This window comes from Podarcis pityusensis (assembly GCF_964106645.2).
Source record: "Podarcis pityusensis genome assembly, chromosome: 12".
NCBI lineage: Eukaryota > Metazoa > Chordata > Lepidosauria > Squamata > Lacertidae > Podarcis > Podarcis pityusensis.
The window spans coordinates 21,508,181-21,529,079 of NC_138037.1; the positions used below are offsets into that span (position 1 = coordinate 21,508,181).

At 43.4% G+C, this 20,899-nt stretch overlaps 1 protein-coding gene and 1 long non-coding RNA gene across 3 annotated transcripts in view; one reads left to right on the plus strand and one right to left on the minus strand.

Annotated features, from left to right (window-relative positions):
* Positions 1–20,899, plus strand: part of LOC308459312 — a 171,451-nt gene that overhangs the window by 72,847 nt on the left and 77,705 nt on the right. The window contains exon 2 of the long non-coding RNA XR_013977990.1: positions 18,596–18,953. This is a non-coding gene — a long non-coding RNA (uncharacterized lncRNA). The remainder of the gene's footprint in view (positions 1–18,595; positions 18,954–20,899) is intronic.
* The window catches only part of MYO3A (myosin IIIA), a 105,982-nt gene that overhangs the window by 69,349 nt on the left and 15,734 nt on the right, over positions 1–20,899 (minus strand). For both annotated transcript variants that reach the window (XM_080974376.1, XM_080974375.1), the window contains exons 4-5: positions 12,433–12,537; positions 11,525–11,624 (exon numbers count right to left, since the gene is read on the minus strand). In XM_080974376.1, the coding sequence (XP_080830502.1) occupies positions 11,525–11,624; positions 12,433–12,537 (205 nt within the window). The remainder of the gene's footprint in view (positions 1–11,524; positions 11,625–12,432; positions 12,538–20,899) is intronic.

Sequence of the window (20,899 nt, forward strand, 5' to 3'; positions counted from 1 at the left end):
TTTACAACCCTGTAAGAGTAAGTTGTTTTTGCTGCACCACTCCCCCAACTGCTCAACTTCCTTCCTATAGGCCGCCTCCCCCTCTCCAGCCGTGATTAAACCAACCACCGTTGTATCATCTGCAAACTTAATGATCTTATTACTGGGGTATTTGGGGGCTGTATAGAGCGTATAGAGCTGTATAGAGTGTATATAAAAGCGGGCAGCCAAACAATGTGCAACAAGGCCCTCTCTGTGATGGCACCAAAGCTGGGGAACTAGGGGAGCTAACCTTGTTTCACCCTTATTATCTTTGAGATGACAGACTCAGGTGGCTCCCTTCAGGTGGGTTGTGTGAGGCATTGCTACCCATCTTCACTATTGGATATGTGAAGCGCAGTCTTTTAAAAAGTTTTTATTATTCCAAAGCAAACTTGTCCAGAATTGCCATGCCACACGCGATGGACAAATTATCTGGTGTGGCGCAACAACTACACAATGATCCCTGATTGGAATCAGCGAGGCAGGCAGTTTTATTTACTGATACATGAGACCATGACTAAAAGTAATCGCAAAGCCCTTCTCTGACTCATGCCTAAACATCAGCTAGGGGGCACAGAGAAACGTCTTTTTCTTTTGGAACAATTTCAAGTGAAATTGCTTTAACTAATGGTTACGCCTTGCAGAATGATTCACACAAAGTTTACAGATAGTGAAAGCCAACAGCGTTCTGAGTACAAAAGGATGCCAACGCATTGCTTCAAGACAACAGAGGCTCTGTCAAACCATTGGAAAGCTTTCTGAATGTCACTATAGGCAAGAATAACGTGACACTGGATGGAAGATTCATAGCAGAGATTACAGGAAATCAGAATTATAGAGCAGGGGTGCCCTTGAGAGTCTCCCTAGGCCTGTTCCTCTCCACAGACCATGCCTCTTGGCAGTCCTGTTCCACACCCTTGGGTGTTTTTGCTTGGCTGGAGTGTGTCCTTGGACTCTGATAATGCCTCTTGCTTGCCGGGATGCAGGGTCGAGATGTGTGATGTGTCTCATTTTTGCATGGCTGCACTGTAGGTAAAGGTAAAGGGACCCCTGACCATTAGGTCCAGTCGTGGCCGACTCTGGGGTTGCGGCGCTCATCTTGCTTTATTGGCCGAGGGAGCTGGCGTACAGCTTTCGGGTCATGTGGCCAGCATGACTAAGCCACTTCTGGCGAACCAGAACAGCACACGGAAACGCCATTTACCTTCCCGCCAGAGTGGTACCTATTTATCTACTTGCACTTTGACGTGCTTTCGAACTGCTAGGTTGACAGGAGATGGCTGCACTGTAGCCTACTGCATAAAGGAAGAGTCACATCCATTGGTTTACTCTCTTTTGCCACTGGGCCTACCAGTCACTGCCACACAGCTCCCAGAAGGTGCCCCCATAAGGGAACATGACCCTGGACTCAAATAAAGGTCTCCTGCCCCTGTCATGGAGAGCACATTTGCATTAGAACCCCTCTCCTCCAATAACATGCTTGAAAGCAGTTGTTTAAAGAAGTGTAGGCCTGATGGGGGTCCATGGTAGGACTTGGCTGGGACACCTCACCCTGGGTCATGCAGACAGCACAGTCTATACTGGCTCTGCTAAACTCTCCTTTTGCTGGGCGATCAGATTCTTTTGTGAGGGGATGAAAATTAGGGTTTGCAGACATTAGAGGCATGGAATGTGCACATCTAATAATTGAAGAAGAAGAAACCCGAAGGATTTCCCAAAACTAAAATGTGGCATAGAAGGTGTCAGGAATGAGCCAGCTCCAAGTGTAACTTTGTATCCAGCTGCTGAATACAGTCAGGAACAGAGAGGTTTGGAGTCGACGCTGGTTGGGCAGCGCACACAGGAACAACTGAGAGCGGGCTGGAACACAGCCAAAGCTCTCAGGAAGCTCAAAAAGGTGCGAACAGCCACAGAGACAGTTTATCAGAACAGGAAGAGGCTGTAGCTGACACAATAAGTCCAAGGCGGCAGTGAATAGCAGGGCTGCTAGACAGGAAGCAAAATAAGAGACGAAAGGGTCGGAAGTTCAGTATCTTCTGTCGACACTGGTAGGAGTCTTCAGAAGAGTCATCTTGAGTGATAATGCTGGCGGCTTGGCTAGAGCTGTCCAGAGCTATCTGTTTGTTTTTGCAATAAATCCTCCTTTTTAATTACCTATGCTTAGCATGCAGATGACACAACCTTGATGGCAGAAAGTGAGGAGGAATTAAAGAACCTTTTAATGAGGGTGAAAGAGGAGAGCGCAAAATATGGTCTGAAGCTCAACATCAAAAAAATGAAGATCATAGCCACTGGTCCCATCACCTCCTGGCAAATAGAAGGGGAAGAAATGGAGGCAGTGAGAGATTATACTTTCTTGGGCTCCATGATCACTGCAGATGGTGACAGCAGCCACGAAATTAAAAGACGCCTGCTTCTTGGGAGAAAAGCAATGACAAACCTAGACAGCATCTTAAAAAGCAGAGACATCACCTTGCCAACAAAGGTCCGTATAGTAAAAGCTATGGTTTTCCCGGTAGTGATGTATGGAAGTGAGAGCTGGACCATAAAGAAGGCTGATCACTGAAGAATTGATGCTTTTGAATTATGGTGTTGGAGGAGACTCTTGAGAGTCCCATGGACTGCAAGAAGATCAAACCTATCCATTCTTAAGGAAATCAGCCCTGAGTGCTCACTGGAAGGACAGATCGTGAAGCTTAGGCTCCAATACTTTGGTCACCTCATGAGAAGAGAAGAGTCCCTGGAAAAGACCCTGATGTTGGGAAAGATGGAAAGCACGAGAAGGAGACGACAGAGGATGAGATTGTTGGACAGTGTTCTCAAAGCTACCAGCATGAGTTTGACCAAACTGCGGGAGGCAGTGGAAGATAGGAGTGCCTAGCGTGCTCTGGTCCATGGGGTCACGAAGAGTCGGACACGACTAAACAACAACCAAGCATGTTATCAAGCTGGGAACCTGGACTCCTGACAGAAGGGCATCTCAATTTATTTAAGTTCCCCCACCAACACCTTACGCACATCCACACCCCTGTCAAAAACCACAAATCCAATACAGCAAGTGAGGGAATGACCTAGCATCAAGAACGCTTCTGAGATGACCGACACAGTAAGCATACAAGTGACTCTGCCCATTTGCTGGGCAGGGTGCACATTGGTATGCATCTGACATACAACTGGCCTGCAGCATGTTGCAGATCCCAGAATTTATACCGAGGCAAGCGTCTGACTTAAAAAACCAATCTGCAGGTCTGCACCAGCACAAACAGCTGAATACATCTGCATTATCTGCACGATAGTTTTCCATGGAGTCATGTCAGCAATGCTCCAGATATACCCAGAGGACAGAGTGAGGCATTGGGACAATAAAACAAATCAGGATAGGTGAAGCAAGCGACTTATGGCATATGTCACATGGGAAGATGAACAAACCACATGCTCATGAATCATCTGGAGTTGAAAGAATAGTCACACCCTTAGAGGTGATGGTTCAAATAGACAAGGGGTGTAAAAGCAACTCCTTGCCCACTGAGCCATGCTTCCAGAGAGGACACCAGTCCACCTGAATGTTTCCCCAGGCCTTTGAGCAGAGGAATCCCACCTGGAGGCAGGGGAGAGAGATTCCAAGCAGGAGGAATGACCAAATCCAAAGCTCTGCTGGACTCATGTTGGTGGAGAGGATATTTCTCCATTATTTTCTTCTTCTGTCAGCCTATTGCTTTTGGAGGAAGGGTGGCATTTCACCTCCCATTGGTCCCAGAGCTGGGATACTTTCCCTCTCACTCTGGAGATGTTAGGCGGAAATGGGAGGGCCTGGAATTTTAGGTGTTTTTAAGCACTGACATTGTCCTTTTACTAGCAACCATTGTCCTCTCTCCTTCCTTACATCTGGGCCCCCAAGAGGTGGGAGAGAAGAAAGAAGATGGGCATGTTCAGTTGAGCTCCACCTTTATATGAGTCTCCAGCTTTATATGAATTTGTCAGTAACCCACAGGGCTTGCCTAAGACTTTTTGCTACCTGAGATGTTCCCTTGCCTGTTCTATGTACTGAAGTCAACTGGTCTGGTAACTGAATCTTATTTCAGCACTGGTGACAAGGACAGCGTATTCCACCATACCTGACAGCAGCAGGCTAGCTTAGAGGGGCAGCTTAGCCCACAAAGGACACCCACTGCTGCTGCTGCCCACCCACGTCCAGCATCTACTGCCTGAGGCTGCTGCCTCATTCTGCCTAATGGTAGGACCAGGTAGGACCTGACTCTTACACACCGCTTTGCTGCCATAACATCTAGATTGGCTCCAAGTTCCACAAGCAGCTTAGAAAAATTGTTTCAGTTCAGCATTCCCCTGGTACTTGCGACACACCAATGTCAAATATTCTAAATAAAAAGCCAATTATCTTCCCTCAGCTTCTCAGAGATGATTCATAGTGGAGTCTGAGCCTCTGGTTTAGTCATGCTGCTTGATGCTCCAAGCAAAGCTGTCCATTTCTGTTCTTTTGATTTGGTTCATTCTTTAATTCATACCCTCAACTTTACCTCATTGGATTACTGTAATTGTTTCCTGTTTGGTTTACCTGGGTCTTATCTCAACCCTTTCATTTCAGTGACAACTCAACTGAGTTACAGGCAAACCACGGTTTGGCCACCACCGTGATGGTGCCTCAAGCTCATATTTTCTTCTCTTCCCATGGCACTTTCAAGTTTCCTTTTGCACTACCTGGCTTGGATGGACAACTGTTTTATTTAATTATTTAGAGCATCTAAATTTTAACATGTATTAGTATTTTAACTTTTGTATGTTTTAAAGCAAGGTTGCATTTTTTCCTTGATTTTACTGTTTCATGTTTTCTAAGAGTTTGTTTCTTTACTATCAAATGGCATATAAATTGAATGAATGAATGAATAAAATACCCTGCTCTTTAGTCAAAAAAGACTCCCTGAGTGACTTACATACAATCAACTACATACAACCAGGATTTTATTTTATTTTTTTAAGAGAAAGAGATGAAAGGTCAAGTTAAGCTTGTTGTTAAAGAAAAGAGCAGGCAATGTTTCTTCAAAAGCCACATGTGCTACTGGTTCAAACCTACTTTAGCTACAATCTGGCACTAGATGAGAGACAGAGCAAGTATTGCTGGCACCTGATGTTATTAGCACGGCTGTCTCATGAAACTCCTATAAGGTTTATTCAAACGAAGGAATTCTGACAGATTCAACTTCTCATACAGAGGTGGGGAAGTTACACCTGCTGGAATTTCTTTTTCGACTCAACAAAGAGAAGGCTCAGGAGCCTTGCCTTCCAGTAGATTCACCGTATTTTTCGCTCCATAAGACGCACTTTTTCCCTCTTAAAAAGTAAGGGGGAATGTGTGTGCATCTTATGGAGCGAATGCAGGTGGGAGGCAGGCGGGAAAAGCCCCCAAGAGCTGCACACACGCTCCGCGGGGCTCTTGGGGGCTTTCCCCTGAGAATGGAGAAGGGAGCGCGGCTCTTTGGGGAGCCTTAGCTGTGCGCAGCCTCTCCTGGGCAGGGGATGAAGGCTCCCCTTGCCCGGGAGAGCCTGCACGCAGCTATCCCATAAGCCAGAACAGCAAGCGGGATCACTGTACAGCGATCCTGCTTGCTGTCCTGGCTTCTGGGATTCAGAATATATTTTTTTTCTTGTTTTCCTCTTCCAAAAACTAGATGCGTCTTATGGTCTGGTGCGTCTTATAGAGCGAAAAATACGGTGATCATCCTAGATATTACTGCAAGGTATAGTACTGCAGTAAATTTGCTCATGTAGTAAATACACTTCGGGTTAAATACAATGACGGGTCATCATGGATGGAAAGCACATTCGCTCACACAGAATGGCACATTGTACTTCACTGATCCTCCCGCCATCCACTGTAGCTCCTCACATGCTATCTAAACTGAGGTTTGGGGGACACTGCAACAATATGGGATATAACATTTGTAGAATCATTATCTTGAGCATCCCCAGTGTGGGTAACTGCTAATAACTTGTCAAGCCACAGACCTAACAGATTAAATATGAGCTGAAAATATATCAACACAAGGAAAGAATTTTAGGTTATTGTCCCATTCAAAGATCCAGGTGCCTAAATATGTAGAGATAACTTTTGATTTCAATAAAATGTGTTGCAATAAAAAATATTCACTAGTCATTCTGAAAAGTCCTCCAGCAGTCGTTACAATCTCTATGAAACAATTCTTGCATTTCAAATCACCTAAAATTAGCATAAGCATTCAAATTCATTTTTTTGCGGCTGTCAACTTCATATTCCAAGTAGGGTCACCACAGTTACCTATCTATTTATAGCTCACTATTTGAACTTAATTAGCAATTAGTTATTTCCGTTCCCTACATACGTTAACTCTTTCCTGTAAATTGCAGACCTAAAGTACATTACACATGACACAACATGAAACTAAATGAAACAACCCAGTCAAATCAAGCTAATTAAAAAAACCTCAAATCTAATTATTTGTGACTAGTGCTGTTTACATGCCACATGCCACGCCTTAAATAACACCAAAGTAAACTACGTCATAGTAAATTAATCAACAAGGTTTAAATGGATGAACACAATGTGAGGTCAAATTATGCAAAGTTTGCCTCAGTTTGTGAGGTGGGGAAGTGGGCATCACATCATGTAAACCCCATAACACACATGTGATGTCATGAGTTATCTCACAGGGATGTGCCTGGGAATGCTTCAGGGTGGAACGTGAGGGCATATCCTGACCGGGCCATGACAGAGAAGCATGAGGATGACTGAAAGACTACAGCAGGCTCCTAAATATGGGACTCACACAGTGCTTTTTTCTAAAAAAATGTTTATGGGTACTCTCATTTTGACTCAAGAAAATAACCATTTTATAATTCAAATCGGGGAAAATAAATACAAGAGTACAAAGTACAAAAGCACAAAGAACATGCATTACCTCATGATGATGAAAAATAGTAATTTTCCTACTCATATTGAAATACTGCCCCTCAATCAGGCCAAACTTTCATCAGTAAACACCACACATCCACATTCCACACTGTTTCACACATTAAATGCTCACTTCCGTCTGAGACTCGGGAAACACCAGGATAGGAAAGGAAGCCGCCATCAGAGGTGGTAACAACAAAACTGACCAATCACTGTGCTAGATTCCAACTCCTACTTCACACATTAAACGCTCACTTCTGTCTGAGACTCAGGAAACACCGTGACAGGAAATGAGGCTGCCATCGGGGGTAGCAACAGAACTGATGATTCACCATGCTAGAGAAGAAACTAAAAAATTTAAAATTTTTAGTTTCTTCTCACGTTAGAATCACAAAATGTTTAGGAGCATGCATACCGCTGCGTGTCCCCAGAAAAAAAGGACTGGACTCGCACATTACAGAAAATGTGTGCCTGAGAGCCTGCAGCAAAAATGGGGCATGCAGTGTAAGTGGGAATAAGTAGAGTGGCTGAAATCTGGATCTTTACTACTGTGGCGCCATTGTCTGTAATGGCTGTACTAATCCAACAGTGTCTGGAATGACTGCTGGGGGGTGAAATAACATGACAGCCAAGAAAGAAATGTACAAAAGGTGCAGGCCGTTCACAAAGGCTAGCATCACTGCTGTGCAAAATAAATTGGCTTAGCAGAACAGGAAAATATTATGTCCCACAATTCAGAAGTTCACAAGCCACAAAGGGAAGAAAAAGCCAGTTCCGTTATCAAAGGTCCATTAACCTGCCTATTATTGACAGCAGCTGTCATATGTGATGTCAAGCTGGCAGAGTACAAACCGACTAGTTGCAACAACAGAAAAAGAACCAGCAAAAGTCCAGTGGAAAAACAGCTGAACTTTGACCTGGGAGATAAAATCCCAAACTAGCCACAGATATACTGGGAGGCTAGTTCTTAAAGGCACAACCAGCGAAAGGGAAGCACATTTTGAGTTTGACGGATTTGAACAGAATCAAGGCTGTTCTTAGATCTTGTCCACTGAAATGCAGTGAAATTTACGAGCGTTTAACTTTGCTCGTATTTATTTAATTGAAATATATTCCCTAACGATCTTATATCAGCTCAAACCACCAAACGTCGAAAGAATTACAGTAATGTGAAACAAGTAAAACCACAACCAATCATGTCAATCCTAGGGTGGACAACAAGGTCAGAAAAATCACATTTTCTTTTAAAAACATCTGTATAAGTAAGAATGTCTCTTTCCTTTTAACAGCTACTACAGGTGTTGAGCTCTGTCAAGGCTCCTGAGGGAGATGTTTCCAAGCACAAGTGATGTAAAATTAACCTTGGATATATTCTAAGGCAGGGATAGCTGCTGTGATGCCCTTAAAATGTTATTGGAATATCCATCATACCCAACTCCCATTATTCCTGAATGATGGTCAAGCTGGCTAGGGCTGGCTGGGAGCCAGAGAACACCTGGAGGGCAGCACATTGGCCATCCCTGTCCTAAGGTAAGTCCCTCTCATTCAACATTAATTCCCTAACTGTAAAATATCCATATTCATCCCAACTGGTAGGACTGGTGAGATAGTGTCTCTCCATGTTTTGCAATAGCCAAGCAGACAAACGTAGGCTCCCTCAGCCAGTAAAGCGAGATGAGCGCCGCAACCCTAGAGTTGTTCGCGACTGGACTTAAATGTCGGGGTACCATTACCTTAACCTATGGGTAAATATTTATTGAAAATCTCCATAGGTTTGGCTAGAATACTGAAGTGAATGGAAAAGTAGCTCTAGATCCAGTAACTAGACTAAGATTCTAAAGAACCAAACTCATTCCAAACACTACATGAAATAAGAATCTGATTTTAATTTAAGATAAGCCAATAGCCACGCCAAAAGCAAGATTTTAAGACTTCAAGCCTCTTACTCCTGGAAATTTATCTCAAAAATTTACAGCCTCCTATTCATGGTCAACATGGGTGCTTCTGACCAATCAGCTTTAGTCTTTGTTCTTAATTCATTTTACAGTTGAATGAGGTGTTCCCTTTCTGTTGTGAATGGGACACTATCACACAGGGCTTGACCTAATTAGTACTGAGCGATATGGCTAACCTCATTAACATCAAGGCTGCATGAGTAGGCACAGTATCTTGAGAGGCAAGAGAATATTTTTCCAAACCTTACAGCAATCAGGACTTCCCAGCACACCCATGATTAGTGTTTTTAATAATCATATTTAGCATTTCTACAGCACTTTTGAATGTTCAGAGTGATCATATATTAGATAGAAACACAGAGAAAGAGCTTGTTATCCTTATAATGGTTGGAGGATGGATGGCGGCTAACAGATTGAGGTTGAATCCTGACAAGACAGAAATACTGTTTTTGGGGGACAGGAGGCGGGCGGGTGTGGAGGACTCCCTGGTCCTGAATGGGGTAACTGTGCCCCATTCAGGACCAGGGAAGGACCAGGTGTGCAGCCTGGGAGTCATTCTGGACTCACAGCTGTGCATGGAGGCGCAGGTCAATTCTGTGTCCAGGGCAGCTGTTTACCAGCTCCATCTGGTATGCAGGCTGAAACCCTACCTGCCCGCAGACTGTCTCGCCGGAGTGGTGCATGCTCTGGTTATCTCTCGCTTGGACTACTGCAATGCGCTCTATGTGGGGCTACCTTTGGAGGTGACCCGGAAACTACAATTAATCCAGAATGCGGCAGTTAGACTGGTGACTGGGAGCGGCCGCCCAGACCATATAATACCGGTCTTGAAAGACCTACACTGGCTCCCAGTACGTTTCCGAGCACAATTCAAAGTGTTGGTGCTGACCTTTAAAGCCCTAAACGGCCGCGGTCCAGTATACCTGAAGGAGCATCTCCACCTCCATCGTTCTGCCCGGACACTGAGGTCCAGTGCCGAGGGTCTTCTGGCAGTTCCCTCGCTGCGAGAAGCCAAGTTACAAGGAATCAGGCAGAGGGCCTTCTCGGTAGTGGCACCCGCCCTGTGGAACGCCCTCCCACCAGATGTCAAAGAGAAAAATAACTACCAAACTTTTAGAAGACATCTAAAGGCAGCCCTGTTTAGGGAAGCTTTTAATGTTTAATAGGTTATTGTATTTTAGTGTTTTGTTGGAAGCCACCCAGAGTGGCTGGGGGGACCCAGCCAGATGGGCGGGGTATAAATAATAAATTATTATTATTATTATTATTATTATTATTATTATTATTATTATAACTATGAAAGGTAAGTTAGTAATATTACTCCCATTTTACAGATCTTGAGCTGAGAGCGGCTTCCCTAAGGCCAAAACATGCATTCACGTCACAGGTGAGGTTTGAACTGAGGCCTTGCTGATTTGACATGTTGGCCACAATCCTGTGCCCAGTTTTCTGGAGGTAAGCCCCACTGAAGTCAATGGGGCTAACTTCTGAATAGACATGTATAGGATTGTGCCACTGGTCTCTTAGCCGCAAGACTCCCATACATTTAGCCTTATGTCAGTGTATATACATCATGATCCTACATTATTTATTTCAAATATTTATATCCAAGTTTAAACGGTTAAGCAAAACTCCAAAGGGGTGAGTAATAAAAATCAGCCTGCACACAAAAAGTAACTTTATAAACAACCAAGATCAACTCTTGGAGACAAGTCATATAATTGCAGCACTGGCAATAACAACACCAGATAAAAAAGGGATGCAACAGTCTATGCAAAAGTCTGTCACCTCACCACATGGAATTAATCTGCATGGCAGGAACCTCCAAAACACAATTCAACTATAATGTCTGATGGGAGGGGCGTGGGACAAATGGCTTGTGTCATGGATAGGTGGAAATGACTTACAGGTAAGGGTAAAGGTAAAGGGACCCCTGACCATTAGGTCCAGTCGTGGCCGACTCTGAGGTTGCGGTGTTCATTTCGCTTTATTGGCTGAGGGAGCTGGCGTACAGCTTCCGGGTCATGTGGCAAACCAGAGCAGCGCACGGAAATGCTGTTTACCTTCCCGCCGGAGTGGTACCTATTTATCTACTTGCACTTTGATGTGCTTTTGAACTGCTAGGTTGGCAGGAGTTGGGACCGAACAATGGGAGCTCACCCCATTGCGAGGACTCAAACCACCAACCTTCCAATCGGCAAGCCCAAGGCTCTGTAGTTTAACCCATAGCGCCACCTGCGTCCCTTTTGGAAATGACTTAGCAATAACTTATAGAATCCCACTTTTTAGGGGAGACACCAGTCACCCCTGGGTTAAGCCAAAGTTTTACACCAACTGGAAATATACTTTGCTCTTTCTTTTTGAAATCGAGGATACTGCATCATGAACTACTTTTAGGCAGATCCCAAAGTGAAAATCAGTGCAGTATTTGGTCAGAACAGGTGTAACATTCTTCTACCTGAGGAGAAGGCAGGGCGTGAGTATATTGAAGCCCAAGGCTCGTTCCACCTCACATTGGGTCTTGTTTGTCCAGACCCTAAGTTGGCTGCTTTTGACAGACAAGTGCAACATGACATCTCAAGGGTTAAAGGACAGTGCAACTTACCAAAATCCACAAGTTTAACACCTCCTTCAGTGGTTAGAAGGATGTTATTTCCCTTGATATCACGGTGGATAGTTTTGTTTTCATGCAAATGCTGAAGCCCCTGAAAAGAGAGTTTATGGTTTTTAAATGAATTTATCTGCAATAAAGAAAATACGAAATTGTCAAAATATTGGTAAACTTAGTAAGTATTCCATTTAATGTATTTTTAATTCAGGGATATACCTATAGTACAAATCCACCATAGTTCACACGGTGAACCATTACAGTTTAAATTATCTCTCATGGTAAACATCTGCATGGGGGGGGGGGAAATCCTTAATGAATAAAACTCATACATTTCCCAAGCCAATGAATCTTACAAACTTACAGTGTTGTCCTGAGATTTGCTGTGTCTATAGTTAGGAAGATGGGGGTGAAGGAACTGCTATACCAGCAATATGTAACAAAATTCAGTGTTTGTATGTAACCCTAAACCATGGTTTAGTGCTACGTGTAAAAGCCTTGGACTCATGCACTCCCTTCCCCTTCTTTCATGCAGCCATGAGATAGACGTGGCAGCTCTTACTTGCAACTTTACAACTCTGAGCAGTTTCTAAACAAGTCAACTTCAAACCATGGTTTACGAAACAGGCTTGTTTAACCATGTAGAGTTTCTATTGTACCATGATCTCCATTTCATATATAACAGCATGCAAGGCTGCTAGAACCTGTTAGGCAGTGCTACCCACTGGACTGGTAGTAAGGAAGAAGGAAAGCAGGTGAGGACTAGGTAAGGACTGGCTGAGGGCAGACTGAGGTTGGTGGGGCCGTGTCCCATTTCCCTTCCAGTGCTTAACTCTGTACCAAAATTAATTCTCCACCAAAATCAAGAGCCAATATTTGAACTGTTAATGCATTTCCTTACTTACCATCAGGGCTTCATGTAAAATGAAAGCAATAATAACTTCACTCATTCTTTCTCCTCGCTTCAGAAATCCTTTTACAAGGTCAGTCACAGATCCTCCATTACACAGCTATTCGGTAGAAAAGAAAGAAAAGAAAAGAAAAGAAAAGAAAAGAAAAGAAAAGAAAAGAAAAGAAAAGAAAAGAAAAGAAAAGAAAAAAGTAATGATTACATTTTTTGTTTCGTTTTTTATTAGGCTTGTTAACCCAGTTGCTATTCATTCATTTAAAAGTACAGTGGTACCTTGGGTTACATATGCTTCAGGTTAGATACACTTCAGGTTACAGACTCTGCTAACCCAGAAATAGTACCTCGGGTTAAGAACTTTGCTTCAGGATGAGAACAGAAATCGTGCTCCGGCAGCGTGGCAGCAGCAGGAGGCCCATTAGCTAAAGTGGTGCTTCAGGTTAAGAACAGTTTCAGGTTAAGAACGGACCTCCGGAACGAATTAAGTACTTAACCTGAGGTACCACTGTATATTTATAGTCTAACTTTCTCCCATGGATTAGGGATGGATCAAAAAGTAAACCATGTAGGACTGAAAGCTCTCCCTCAAAATAGGTCGCCTTAAGACCATAGGGAGCTTTCTTATTTATTCCCAGCTAAGATAATTGGTCTGTCTACCTAAGCATCTACTTTACACAATAGGCAGACTTCTGGTCTCGTGAGTACAGTTCAGCCTCATAAGAGCTACTTGGTGTTTTACTACAACCTCAAAATCCACCAGCTGGAGCAAGGCGCAAGACACATCGCCATAATATTACTACCACATTTATATCCCACTTTTCCTCCAATGATCTCAAGGAGGCCTACCTACATGGTTCTCCCTTCTTTCCATTTTATCATCACAACAACTCTGCAACATAGATTCAGCTGAGAGACAACAACTGGCTCAAGGACACCAAGTGAATGGTACACAGGTGTTGAACCCTGGTTTCCCAGGTCCTAGTCCAACACTCTAACCAGTACACTGGCTCTCTTCAGAACATTAAAGAACCTAGCACTTAAGAGCAACTGCTGAGCACAGGGTTCTGCTTTTGGTTCTAGAGCTGAACAGAGGTTGCAGACTGGATTGACACTGATCTGTAAAAACACTTTAAAAAAACCCATGTAATAGAACTCTCAATGCAATTTTCCATTGATAACAGACCACTGCTTTACAGTGCCCTCTGGTGCCACATTTTTATAACACATTTTTTATGTTTTAACTGACAGGTGTAGATGAGTCCACAGTCATTATACACCAGGCATGGCCAAACTTGGACCTCCAGATGTTTTGGGACTACAACTCCCATCATCCCTGGCTAACAGGACCAGTGGTCAGGGATGGTGGGAATTGTAGTCCCAAAACATCTGGAGGACCAGGTTTGGCCATGCCTGTTCTACACAAGCACAAAAATTGTCCCTGGTTACAGCAAGATTTTGTTAGATCAGCAGTCTTAGCCTGGAGTGGGAATAGCTTGTTATTGCTATTATTAAATGACCAGGATTCTAAAATCCTGCTGCAAATTACCCAGAACTCCTTTATCAAATTCCTATAATTTTTTCTCCGGTGCTTTTTGGGTAGAAAATGAGGTGTCAGTACTCATATATTGGGGTGTGGGTGTGTGCTGTGGATGCCAGTACAAAATGGCTGCTACAGGCTGTGAAGGAAAAGAAGCTGATACTCCATACCAGAATACTGTCACAAAAAAGAAGGCCAACCTTCTGCCCACGTCTTTTCCATGATGAATGGGATCAGAGATGGGATCCTTTCCCCAGCTTTAGATGGAGATGCCAGGAATTGAACTTGGGACCTTTTGTACGCAGAGCATGTCCTCTACCGCTGAGGGACATTCCTTCTCCAAGATGAACTATATATCACACCTCAAAAACTGGGAGCTTTCACATAATTTTAACAAAATACCCTATGCTGTTTTTGAGGAGAACCTGAGGAGATCCCTTATGATTTAAGACATTGTGCTTGTAGTTTAGGCCACTGTGTAAGGTATTCCTACTTATGTATTGCAATGGCCCATCCAGAAGGAAGTAAGAGCTATGTTTTTCAGTCAGCTCACTCATTTGTTTTGACCTTTGGTAGCAGGTAGCAGGAAACTTGAGGCCTTGCACACAAATATATATAGGCAATCATTAGAAAAAGTGACTCTATTTGCCCTTTCCACAGAAATACTTGACTTATTTACCTAGATTCTCATGTGGCAGTCTGTTTTAAGGACAGCTGAATGCTTCATTAATTGTCCATGTTTATCTTGTCAAACAATTGATGGTGAATCCAATAAACAAACTGAAACTCAATGGAAGTTTTGCAGTCCTGTGGGAATCTGTGGCGTATCGACTGCCCATTTGTCAAAATAATATGCTGAGGTTAGCTCTGGGCTCTTCAGTGAGACTCTGTTGGGCATAAGCCATCCAAGGACAGGGCTTCTCATCAGTTTAAATATTTGCAGAAGGCCTGGCCCTTTCATGAGCCACAATGAACACTCAATTCAGGTGAGGGATCAGAAGTGGTGCGTTTCCAGAACAAGCACACATGCAATCTCCCATCCACACAATTGCTCCTCACTGATGGGCCTCTTTCTCTTCTGACTGAAGACACATACCCTTCAAACACATACCCTTAACATGACACAGTCCAAATCTGGGACGCCATCTTCTGGGTCTGCATTCCCACATGAATCACATGACCCATGCGAGATCCCAAGCCCTGGAAAAATGTTGATGTTTTTCAGGCATGGTACCCCAAAATGTGTGTTTTGGGTCACCACATGAGATTGTGGACCTGAAGAAACTGTGTTATGGTGTGCCACCCAAGATAACGAACCCCAAAAATCTGCAAAGGCTGGCAGCATCATCAACCCTGACATGTGAGAATCTCTTGCAGGCAACCACAGTACCTGGAGACAGACAGTCAAGTCGTGTATTCATAGCTGTGACCACTGAGAAATGACCACTGGGAGGAGTGCAGAGAGAAGAAATGTCATGGTGCACCTGCAGGAGCATAACTGGACACCTTCATCTGCCCCAGCTGCAACAAAACATGTCTCTCCCACATTGATCTCTACAGCCACAACAGGCGCTGCAAACATCCAACAGCTTGACCACCTCCAAAGGCGCAGTCCTCCATTCTCTCCCGAGACAGATGGATGCCAGCCATCTTAGGTTTACATATGAACATAGGAAGCAGCTATACACCAAGACAGAATGTTGGCCCATCTAGCTCAGTACTGCCTTCACTGGCTGCCAGTGGCTCTCCAGGATTTTAGATAAGGGTCTCTCCCAGGCCTGCCTGGAGATTGAAGCTGGCACCTTCTTCATGCTCTACCGCTGAGCTGTGCCCTCACCTTTTTAACACTGATCCTAAATTAAAGGTCGGCACACCAAGAAACCTGTTAACCATACAAAATAAACATGCCTTTCACATAACTCCCTTTCTTAGTATCTGATACTTTTTAAATTTGATCTTCCTATAAACTGGCACTTTGGGAGGTGCATAAAATGAAGGCATTGAAAAGCAGTTGTCAGGCGAAGTTAAAATCACTGTGATCCTCAAAGGAAGAAGCCAAAGCACTCTTCAGCACACGCAGGAACAAATGTATGCAAAGATGATTTTTTGCACAGCATCCAGCACATTTATTTGTAGTGAAATTCAAAAGGGGGATATTTCAATACATAATGGAGAAGGAATATTTGGAAGCATAGTCCTCCATGTCCTTTTTTGAACTGGGCAAGCAGGACTCCACGTTCCCCGACTTAATATAAGCCTTGTTCTATTTTCTCCACAGCCCAGGGAAAACCTCATGGGCAAAGTGTCCCCTCCAATTTATTTTTTCTGTTCCTATGTCTATTTTTACTAATTGTGTCAAGACACCATGACTGTCTTTGTAGGCACAGATCAAAGGTTAGGTCTTTACAAACACACAACACAACACAGTCAACTGTCTAAATTGGTGCAGCTGAAAATACAGCAGTTTAGCAACAATATCCATGAAAATATGATTGGGGAGCAGAAGGAGATGAAAACAACAGAATTCACCCCCATTTGCCTAAAATATTCTGCTATGCTTATGAATCACCTTTGAATTGCATTTGGGGAGGGCAGTGGGGAAGAGCACAATGGAACTCTCACTCTGAGCCAGCAGACTTCTATATAACTACGAACATGTGTCACAATGCTAATCTGACGCTCACTGAACCAGATGTTAACACAACCACCTGCAATGGTTTTTAAATCACATATTCCCAGTAACAGTTAGCAGCAGAGAGGGGTGTGGTCACGCACCTAGCCGCTCCCAGTACCAGGCTCAGGGCCACTGCCACTTAGTGGAAGGCAGAGGTTGGCACTGGGTGGACGCATTGGCAGGAGCACAAGCAAAGCCATATTCATATTCGTCTGATATGTGGAGGAACAGGCAACAGGTCTGGGTCCACTTACCCAAGCCCCTGTGTTCAACTGAAGGTTTATGGGCTCATCCACACTTCTTCTTGACCCATGTCTAGAAAGCACATGTCCAAGCGATTTTCTGTTTGTCCCACCATTTTCCCCAGGAAAACCTGATGGATGTTTGCCCTTATTCAGTGGTAAAGATTGGGTTTTCCTGGGGTGGGGGTGGGGACAGCAGGGCAAGAGGAAGTCTGGAAGGACTGGGAGATGCTGGTCTCCTGTTTTTGACTGGGTCTAGGCTCTTTTTCACCTTCGGCTAACGTATGGGTACCTGGTTCTGCCTCTCTTCCATCCTCTGCCACATGTGAACTCCTTAGCACTGGGGCTAATGATCCTTGAATCTACAGGCACAGCAGCTTCCTAATGCCCGTGTTGAGTCATTGGTTACCTGGGGTGAGAAGAGGCCATGTGCTCTGCTAATAGAAATGTGCCGCCTGTGTTACAGATGAATGATGAGTTAAAACTGCAAGATGAGCTGGATGATTTCAATGATGGGGTTGCAATTTAAAATGACACTTGGAAGCACTGGAAGCAAGTGCTCCATTATAAATTTGGTCGTTCAAAAAAATAAAAAAAAAATCATTTGTTCACTTGCTTCTCAATTAGCCCATCACTGAGCTATGCTAGACAGGCAAGGAAGATGAGACCCATAAAGCAATAATTTTTCTTGATATTGGAGGGACGTGGGAAGAGGAACAAGTACTGAGGATCAGACATAAGAACACCGGAAACTGCCTTATGCCAAATCAGACTATTCACCCATCTAGCTTATATTGTTCATGCTGAGAGCTGCTCTATAGGATTTCAGGCAGAAGCCTCTCCTAGCCCTTTCTACAGATGTTGCAGATTGAACCTGTGACCTTCTGTGTGCAAAGCAGATGGCTGAAAACTGACAGCCACTTACCAAGTCACAATTTCTCACACTAGAAGCGGTGGGGATGTTCTCCCAAGCTTGGCTTATAAACAAGCTGCCCATATCAAAACCAATGTGAGCTTTATAGTTGCCAGAGTTCTCCAGCTTGTAACCTGTAGGATGGCTATAGCCCTCCAGATGTGGCTCAAAGGGGTTCCCCCCTCCACACAAACTCCCCAAAATTAGCTCAGGGGGTCAGGAGAACCCATGGATCAGCACCTGGGGGGTGAGAGGCGGGGTGGGTGTGTGTCATTCCATCTGGCAAGTTGAAATGCTTGCCCAGACATAACATTTGTCATAGCTTGATGTTGATTTCTACCTAATGTTCCCAGCACCCTCAAACTCTTCTTTGTTGGAAAAGTCATGTGCTTTAAATGTAAGAACTGGATCAAATGTATGCTGTTTGGATCTCTATTCAGCTGTTCAATCCTTCCAGAAGTTCCCACTGAGAAGTAGTTAGAGGCCGTATCCAAGGACTGAATTAAAGAAAAAGAGACCAGTCATCTTGTGTAGCTCAAGTTGTAACTTTGAAAGATGATTCAAGGATTCTAGGCTGAACTACATCATAGACCTTGCATACATTTGCCAAGACATTTTTTTTTAAAAAGTCCAATCTTCTCGTGGCCACCATTAGAATTTGCATTTGTATTAGCACATGAAAATATGCAAATTTAGTCTGACCACTCCTTACAACATTTTCAGCAAAGGGCTCTTTTTAAATGTGTTGCTCATCATCTCATCTCTCACTGTAGCATTAATGTATACATTTATAAGGTAAAGGTAAAGGTACCCCTGCCCGTACGGGCCAGTCTTGCCAGACTCTAGGGTTGTGCGCTCATCTCACTCTATAGGCCGGGAGCCAGCACTGTCCGCAGACACTTCCGGGTCACGTGGCCAGCGTGACAAGCTGCATCTGGCGAGCCAGCGCAGCACACGGAACGCCGTTTACCTTCCCGCTGGTAAGCGGTCCCTATTTATCTACTTGCACCCGGGGGTGCTTTCGAACTGCTAGGTTGGCAGGCGCTGGGACCGAACGACGGGAGCGCACCCCGCCGCGGGGATTCGAACCACCGACCATGCGATCGGCAAGTCCTAGGCGCTGAGGTTTTACCCACAGCACCACCTGCGTCCCGTATACATTTATATGTACATATAAATTCAGAACATGTTGAATTTTATTTATTTAAGATATTTATAAATTATCCTTTTTCCAAAGGAGTTCAGTGTAATGCACAACAAACATATATAAACACCAGAACACAAGCAATAAAAATATAACACTGAATTAGCAACTCATCAACACACTGATTCAAATATTGCTGCTGATAGTGTTTCGGGGCTTACCTGAGAGGAGCTCCCTAAAAGTTTCCCCCCATGTTGAAGCAGACACCCCACCAAAAAATGCCTTGTGCTGTTCTCTCAACCCATACACCAATAATAAATAAAAAATAATAATAAATAAATAAAATAAAATAAAATAAATAAGTAATCAGTCTTTTCCGTCTTTTGTGAAAAGCGAAATCAAGCTTATGGGAAATACTTTTGGTCAAAATATATTTAAAAAATTGTCGAGTAGCACCTTAGAGACCAGCTAAGTTTGTTCTTGGTATAGGCTTTCGTGTGCATGCACATTTCTTCAGATACACTGAAACAGAAGTCACCAGACCCTTATATATGGTGGGACGGTGGGGTGGGGTATTTCTCAGGAGGGTAGTAGGAGATGGGTCATTGACTCAATGGGTATGGCAAACCTGTTGAGGACTGTTAACGACTGCAATTAATCCTACAGGAAAAAGCAAGGGATAGCATGCAGATGATTAGCATATGTAATGAGACAGGAATCCAATATCTCTATAAAGACCAGGTCTCTCTATAGTTTGCAGATTAGTGATCACAACTGAATTACAACTGATCACCCTCCATCTAGAACTTTTGGTCAAGTGAGAAAATTAGTCCACTGCAGCTGTCAGGTTTTGATTGTGGCCATTTTCCACAACCCAAGCCCACCCCAACCCACTAGCTGATGTCATCCGTGATGTCATCTGAAGGGTGTGAGGGCAGGGCTAAATCGTGTGTTGACTGCAGCCCCCTGTTCCCAGCATGGAACGGAGGAGCTCAGCCAAACTGAGCAGGGATTTTAAGCCCCAGCAATCAGCTGATGGCAAGCTCAGAACTGCAAGATTCCTTGCAAACCCTTTCCTTTTTTTTTTTTTTTAATAAAATATTTATTCAAATTTTAAGGTTACAGAAAAAGAAAAAAGTAAAAAAAGAAAAACAAATCCCATACATCCTACAAATCACATACATCCTACAAAAAAAAACACACAATACAAAAAAAATTACACAAGACAAAAAATCACAATAAAAAAAATAACAAAAGAAAAATTCAACTTAAACCATTAAAACCGTTTTCTCATTTACTTATTTCCGTGACTTCCTCTCACTTCTCTGCTTTGTATTCTAATTCAGATCGTATCTCCAGCAAATCCTTCTAACCTTCTTTTCATTTGCTTATTTTGACATTCGAAAATATTTAATTCTCCTCTATCTTTTATTTTACACTTCATATTTACTTATTCCATTATACTCTGTCTGCCAATACGGTCTAATATTCTTCTCCAACCTTTTCTAACATTCTTTTATATTACAATATTTCTGAAGATATATTTTAAATTTTTTCCAATCTTCTTCGATCGACCCTTCTTCTTGATCTCGAATTCTGCCAGTCATCTCAGCCAGTTCCATATAGTCTATGACTTTTCTCTGCCATTCTTCTCGGGTAGGCAATTCTTGTGTCTTCCAGTATTTCCCAATGAGTATTCTTGCTGCTGCTGTTGCATACATAAAAAAATTCCTGTCTTCCCTTCGCACCAATTGACCGACCATGCCCAAGAGGAAGGCCTCTGGTTTCTTCAAGAAAGTATATTTCAATACCTTTTTTAGTTCATTATATATCATTTCCCAGAAGGCCTTGATCTTTGGGCACGTCCACCAAAGGTGGAAAAAAGTACCTTCATTTTCTTTACATTTCCAACATTTATTATCAGGCAAATGATAAATTTTTGCTAGCTTTACTGG